This window comes from Dama dama, chromosome 18 (assembly GCF_033118175.1).
Source record: "Dama dama isolate Ldn47 chromosome 18, ASM3311817v1, whole genome shotgun sequence".
In the NCBI taxonomy this organism is placed as follows: Eukaryota; Metazoa; Chordata; class Mammalia; order Artiodactyla; family Cervidae; genus Dama; species Dama dama.
Window position 1 is genome coordinate 27806695 of NC_083698.1, and position 7527 is coordinate 27814221.

Below are 7527 nucleotides of genomic sequence, written 5' to 3' on the forward strand. Positions count from 1 at the left end.
CAAATATTTACTGGAAGTAATGTACAAGAAAAATACTATACAAAATCGTCTCCTGGACAACTGCACCTCGCGCCCATACACTGGTGGAGTTATAGTTAATTGATACCTAATCTAGAACGATTCTCCAGTTGTACAAACCATTAGGTTCAGATATATCTTACAATTTTTTTCTGTTTTTCCTTTTTGGCATTTAAACTACAGCCTCGGCCGAAATAAACAATAGCCTTTTAACTTGCTTATAAGTTTAAATCACACACAAAAAAGTTAAACCCTAAGAATCTTCAACGAATTGCAAGAATTTACAGAAATGGGTACTATACAAATTGACTGCTGGACTAGCAAAAAAAAAAATAAAAATAAAAAAAGAGATTATGCTCGGGAGTGGTGAAAACGAGGTAGAAACGGACAAACACAGAGATAGTTAATCTGGTCTCACCGGAAAGGGGTATTTTTGCATAAGAAAAAGACACCTACCCTCACCCCCACCCCCAACCCCATAAGTTAAGTTAATGCGATCAAAATAACTTTGGGATCAATATTAGCACAATTTTGAGAGAAAGACTTGTTTACTGATAGAGGAAAACATACCCACAAGGGAAACCAAATAGAAGAATGCTGTTGTGTTTTCTTTAGATTTTTCCTTTAAAAAAGTTATAAAGATTAAAGAAGGCTGTTGCATCGATTCACCAAGACTGCCCTTAGCTGAAACTTGCATCGGTTCCACCCCAGGAAACAAAGAGAAAGAGTCAGGGCTGGCGTTGGAGAGCTGAACTAGGCAAACTCCGGGTCTCCGTGCCCGCAGATGGGCACCCGACGGCTCTGCTAAGGGCAGGCCGCGGCGCCCGGCTGCAGGGCAGGGCGCTCCGCAACTCAGACGCCCGAAAACGCCGTTCTGGTACTGGTACCTAGCCAGTCGGCGGCTGGCCTGCCCCGGAGGCCTTGGGTGGCGCTCAGCCTTGCTCAGCCTAGTTGTGAACCGCGCGTGCGGAGGCTCGGGGTCCCAGGCACTGGATCGGTCCAGCCTTACCTCCAGCGGCCACTTCCCTCTAAAAGATGCGCCCGTCCCAGCTGGGGATGGTGAAGGGGGAACAGGGAGAGGGCCAGAATCAAAGGCCTGGCGAGGCGCCGGCTGGGGCTGTTCTGGGCCCCAGCGGTGTTATCCGGTAGAGACAGCTAGGCCCCAGGAGAGCAACGCGTGTTACTCCCATGTCCACACTCCCTTTACAAAGTTGTCACAGAGAGAGTTAGAAGAGAGAAGGGCCGAGACGGAAAGAGATAGTGAGCAGGGTGGAGAGAGACTGGAGCCAAAGCCAGGACCCACGAAGCCCAAACGGACCAAGGTGGGAGGAGGAAGGGGAGCGGGGCAGGGGCGGGGGGCACGTCACTCCAGGCCGTTGCGGTGCCCGGGCTCGGGGGGCGGCAGCAGCTCCGGGGAGTGGCAGGGCGGGCTGCCCGCCGCGCTGTGGTCGCTGTCGGTGTCGCTGCCCTTCTTGCCGCCGCTCCCCGAGCCCGCCGAGCCGCCGCCGCCGCCGCCGCTGTGCGTCTTCACGTGTTTGCTCAGGTGGTCGCTGCGCATGAAGCGCTTGTTGCACACCGGGCAGGCGAAGCGCTTCTCGCCGGTGTGGGTCCGAAGGTGCCGCTGGAGCTCATCGGAGCGCGTGAAGCGCTTGCCGCAGAAGAGCCAGTTGCACACGAAGGGCCGCTCGCCCGTGTGCCAGCGCAGGTGCGCCTTGAGGTGCGACGTCTTGCCGTACACCTTGCCGCAGCCCGGGATGTGGCAGCTGTGCAGGCCCTTGCGCCGCAGGCTCGCCCCGGCCGGGCCCAGCCGCTCGGCCTCCTGGCAGTTGGGGCAGTCGCAGGTGGCGCGGCCGGAGTAGCGGCGGGCCGAAGAGCGCGGGGAGCCCCCCAGAGGCGCCGACGGCCCCGCGCTCAGCATGGAGCCCCCCGCGCCGGCCAGCGGCGACGGGGCCGAGTCCGGGTAGGAGCCGGGCAGCACCGGCTTGAAGCCGTCCATGAGGTGTTGCCCCGCGGGGCTGAGCAGGTGCGAAGAGGCGCCGCTGCTGAAGGCTGAGTGGCTCAGGCCTGAGTAATCCGAGTTGTAGCCTCCGAGCGGCGAGTGCAGCGAGGTTTGGAGCCCCCCGGCGGCGGGGTGCAGGGAGCCGGGCAGCGCCGCCGCGCCGTTCGGGTTCTGCACGTCGATCCAGCCCGCGCCCACGTCCCACCAGCTGGAGGCGCCGGCCGACCCCACTTCGCCGGCGGCGCCCAGGCCGGGATGCGAGGGCTTGAACCACGACTCGTAAGGGTGCGCCATGCCCACGCGCGGGTAGATGCCCTGCAGCCCGTCCACAGAGGTGTGCACCTTGGAGATGAACACGGGCTGGTGGGAGCCGTCCTGCGAGTGCGCCGAGGAGCCGCCGCCGCCACCCCCGCCGCCGCTGCCCCCCGACACGCCAGGGGCCTGGAACACCGAGTAGTCGTTTGCGAAGGGAGAGCTCGAGGCGGCGGCGGCCGCGGCGGCGGCGGCCGCGGCGGCGCTGCTGGAGGTTAGCGAGAAGGCGCTAGAGCCGGGTGAGCCGCCACAGCTGAAAGAGTCGGACACCAGAGCTGCCGCCGCCGCCGCCGCCGCCGCGGCCGCCGCCGCGGCCGAGGACGAGCCGCCGTTTCTGGAGGGCCCCGACACGCCGAAGCTTGAGAGACTGGAGCCCACTACGTTGCAGCTGCCGGAGGACGAGGACGAGGACCGTTTCCAGGGGTGGAAGCCTTTGCCGAAGGAAGATGAGCTGTCCGAGAGGGAGGAGGGAGACGGGCTGGGGCTGCCGATCTTATTACAGGTAGCAGCGAGCATGGCCAAAGGAGTCGATCCCAACCTCGGTTCTTCCTGAGAGGAGACGAGAAAGGGTGGGGGAGGGGAGGTGGGCAGAGGTCCGGTGGGGGAGGGAGGAAGGAAATGTGCATCAGTCCTCCGGTAGCCTCCAAAACGCCCCCGGTGCACCCCATTTCTCGCTGCGGCGCGGCGCCACCAACTCACCTGGCTCCCCCAACAGCCCCGGCGCCCGGCTGCTTCCTACTCTACGGGAGGGGACAAGTTTGGCTGCCGGCGTCTGATTCGGGAGTAAAGCGCCATGCTAAAGAAGAGTTTGACAGTATTCTCACCTAAAACAACACTCTTATGCACACAAGGCCCCAGGCACTTCGAAACAAACGAGCAAGCAAAAAGTCCAGATTGGGGAGAAGGAAGATTCGTTTGCGGAGAAGCCTGGGGAAAAACCATTGGATTGCTTTTAAGAGCTACTCCTGAAATCCACAGAAGAGCTTTGAAAATCCTGTTGCGGTTCCCAGAAACCCATCCTGGGTTGTTTCTCCCAGGCCAAAAGACGTCAAACTATAGGGTTCAATCGCTCTTCCTGATTTTCTTTAAAAAAAAAAAAGGTCTACAATACTAAAAAAAAAAAGAGAAAAGGAGAGAGAGAGAGAGAGAGAGACGGGTTCAACGTACCTGCAAGACAAGGCGGGCTGAGGAATTTTTTAAGGGGAAGAGGGAAAATTTGCAGTTTGCCCAGGAGGAAAAACTTGCTTTCTTTACCCCCGAAATCGTCTCATGTAAAATAGGCTGGACGCACGTCTCCGGGGCGGGGAGCGGCCGGGCGCTGCGAGGTGGCTTGTCTAAATGCCCTCCGAACCTTTTCCTGCGCTGAAAAAAGTGACTCTGCCCCCCCCCTCCCCCTCTTTCTTTTCTCTAAACTCACTTGTATTTAAAGGGGGGGAGGAAAAAAGCTCTCAATAGAGACTGATAGCCCATGGCCTGGCCGGGGCGACTTTAACCCCCTCCGATCGGCAATAAAAGAAAACTAATTAAACCAGCAAGAGAAAATCCTGAGACTCACCCCTAGAAGTGAAGTTGCCATCACACAAAAGTGCCCTCCTCCTCTCAGAGGATCTTTTTTATATTGATAAATCAGAGGCAGTGTTTTTTTTAGAGGTGTGCAATACAATGATCAGTTCCGCCCATTCCACCACAATTGTAGCTCCCTCTCCGGCTTTGAAGTGCCGCGGAGGCGCGGCCAGCCAATCTGCGGCCTCGCCGGGCCGCGCCGCGCGCGCGCCGTGAGGTCAGCGGCGCCGCCGCCGGCCGCCCTGGGGGGGTTGCGGGGAGCCGGAGCGGGAGCGGGAGGGGCGCGCGTGACTGCGCGTGTGTTACAAAGCGGTTTTGTGTGTGTGTGTGTGTGTGTGTGTGTGTGTGTGTGTGACTCTGCGAGTGTAGCAAAGCTGAGAAGAACGCAGTGCAGCCTGAGGGGGGCGACGCGGAGAGGCTGGGGAGTAGAGTCGGGCAGTGAAACCGCGGCGGGGGAAGGGGAGGGACCGTGCAGAGAGGGAGAGGGGTTGTGAGTGACAATTTAACTGTGTGTGTGACAAAGGGGAACAGACCAGTAAATTGTTGAGGGGAAGGGTGAGCGTAGTGTAACTGAGTGATAAACCTGGGGAGGGCAGAGGGACAGTGCAGTCGAGTGTGTGTTGGGGGCGGGGGGAGTGTGCTAGGTGGTGTCTGAGTGTGGTTTGGAGAAGAGGAAGGGTGAATGTGCGGGTTTGTGTGTGTGAAAAAGGAGGGAGAGTGGATGAGTGTGTGTTCGCTTCACAGGGGAGAGGCGAGGGCAGTCTGTCACACACGTGGGGAAGGGATCGTGTGTGCTGGTGTGTGTCTCTGCGACGAAACTGTGGTGGAGAACAGGACCGGTGCAGTGAAGCGTATGCACGTAAAAGAGAGACATGGCGATCTGAAGAGTGAAACTGACTGCGAAGTTGAGTGAGGTTGAATAAATATTCACAAATGCTATCACTGTCGCCAGCTTCCTCGGGTTTTCTTGTAGCTCAAATCTTGATTGGTTTTTTTCCCCCCTTAATTTTTCGGATACTGTCACTACATTTTAAAACAAAATCATATTAATACCATCCTCTCCTTTCCTGGCTTTCCAGCCGAAGGGTAGAAATTTAGGGAGGCTGAGGGGTATTTTTAGAGCGTTCGGGAGGGTGTGCGCCTGCGTCAAAGAGCTGTTACTTTGACGCGGTAGCTTTTTTTTTTCCTTCTGAGGTGGGATTCGGCTTTGGAAGTGCAAGTCTCACTGTAGGGGAGACCGTGTGTTTGTCCCGTGGCGATGAGTAAATTTCAATACAAAAGGATTAGATAAAAGAAAGGGGTAAGAGTATCGTTGTTTTTTTTTTTCTGAGGGGTGAGAAATGGAGCGTTTTCTAGAATTTAGGAGTTTTCGTAGGATATCCCACCGCCTCTTTCTGAAGAAAAAAAAAATCGGTATTTTGATTGAAATCTGGGGGTTTTATTTATCTGAGAAGAGAAACAGCTTTTAACCAATCTTGGACCACGTGTATGGAAAGCTTCTGTGTCTAGTGGGGTTTGAAGGGCCAGATATCTGTTAAGTGTATGCATGGCAACAGTTCAAATTTGGTGGATTTTAGAACTTGCTTGCTATTTGTGGTATTAGTTGCCTACAGAAATGTAATTACAATTTCACTGCCACCACAAGGAAACACCTTAAACTACAGAAAGCACCACATCAGTGTAACAAAAAGTCCACAGCCTTTGGAGCCCTGTTGAATAGCCATATGTCTTTAAAAAGTAATTCACATATTTAAGCAGTTACAAATACTCCCAGAAATCTAATTTTAAGTCAGAAGTGATAAAAAAAAAAAAAAAAAAAGTTACTAGCTGAGAGAGGTGTTTTGTTTTGACAGAGGAAACCTTTTCATTTTATTGTTTTGAACCTTCCTCAAGTACATTACAGCTTCTGGGGATGTAAAAAAAAAAAAAATCCTCCTGGGGTTTACTGAAGTCCAAAGTCAGGTTGTAGCATTGTGTAAGTTTCATTGAACAGAGTTGAGGCTGATGTTCGTGGTGTGAGAGTAAGTGTTTCTGACCCCTTTATAACAGTGTTGAGATATTGACTGTACATCATATCTATTGATTAAGGGGATAAGGTACATTCTCATACTTTGAAGTAAGTGTGAAGTAAATTAATGAACTGCTTTCTTTCTCTGAAGGCTGACGCTTACCATAAATGTCGTGTTTCTCCCTGCAAGCCACTCTGAATGATTTTAGCGTGTTGAGAAGGCGTGACAGGCCAGCCCAGAAGGAGGAAGGGGTGGGGGAAAGGAGGGAACTCCGTTTAACAAATAAAGAGAATTAACTTCATTGCTTTGGTCTCCTTCTATAATGATATTCATTTTAAAGACCTAATATACAGTTGTTCAAATTTGGGATTTAATTCTAATCAATAGCGTCACCCTCAAAGGTGGAGAAAGAAAGCTTGAGGGAAGACTCCCTTCTATGAATAGTTATTTATTTTATCTTTTTATCCTCCTATCTCTAGTAGGAAGTGAGGCAGGACTTTTGAAAAGTTAAAAGCTGATTCTGAGAGTAAACAAACATTAACCATTGTTTCCTCAAAAAATGCAGGAATTAGAAAAACACACATTGTGTGATTACAAATTTGAGTATCTACTTCTAAGATTGTATTTATATAAATCCACTTTAGAATCATGTAATTCTGCCTAGGACAATGGGTCACAATGTTGGTGTGGCTATAGTGAGTATACTGGATTCTTCAGTTTGCATAAGGTTGACTTGCAGATTTTCACAAACATTTGTATGTGCATCTTCATTATGAAAAAATATATTTATGTTTTCATATATATATGTATACTCCATTTACTCCCACTTTAAAATTAGGTGTTTATTTTATACTAATTGTCAAAGTTTTTTTTTCACCCTACCCCTCACCCCAAAAGAAGTGGTTAGTGTTTGTTCTAAGGCATAAGACAGAAGAATTAAAAAGGAAAGGCAAAGAGAATTATATAATTGACCAAAAATTGAAACAACAATAATCCTGAAACAGTGACCAGCAACCAACCAGACCAACAATGAAACTGGTCTTAATGGCAGCTCTTTCTCCACTTTGCAGAAGTGACTGTATTATTTTTGAATCCCCCCACAGGAGGGAACATCTGTAATCCATTATAGATACAGTCTGCCGGGAAAGCATTTCACAGCACATCCAGTTCAGTTTACCTTTTGTGATATTGATGACTGCTCTTGAGTATTAAACTGCAATAATACGGAGGTTTGGAAGGGGAAGAGGAAGAAAGATAGGAAATGCAGGCTTTCTAACATCAATTAAAAGTTTCCCCCACCCCATAAGAAGTTTAAGTGCTGCCTGAGAGAGGAGTAGATGGATATTCTGCTGTTTCTTGCAAACCTGTGAGATCCACTTTCAATAAAGCTAAAATCTATTAGCATTCTGTATGCATCTGCAGCATAAATTTCATTTGAATTTCAAATTTAATAAACCAGGAGGTTTTTAATCATCCCTGGTTTTATTTGTTTGATATTAACATGCTTATTGACCGGGTCTGGTGACCAGTTTGATCATTACAGGACAGCAAAAAGTTAATTAAAACGACCACAGCCCCTTAATCATATCATCTGTCTCATCCATGTCGCTCTCTTTATTACCGGTG

At 50.9% G+C, this 7527-nt stretch overlaps 1 protein-coding gene across 1 annotated transcript; it reads right to left on the reverse strand.

The window, feature by feature from the left end:
• Window positions 1-1381: 1381 nt before the first annotated feature.
• SP8 (Sp8 transcription factor) lies at window positions 1382-3905 on the reverse strand. The gene is made up of 2 exons (XM_061166317.1): window positions 3885-3905; window positions 1382-2878 (listed from the first exon to the last, which is right to left on the reverse strand). Exons 1-2 carry the CDS (start codon window positions 3903-3905, stop codon window positions 1382-1384), a joined length of 1518 nt encoding a protein of 505 aa, XP_061022300.1.
• Window positions 3906-7527: the final 3622 nt, after the last annotated feature.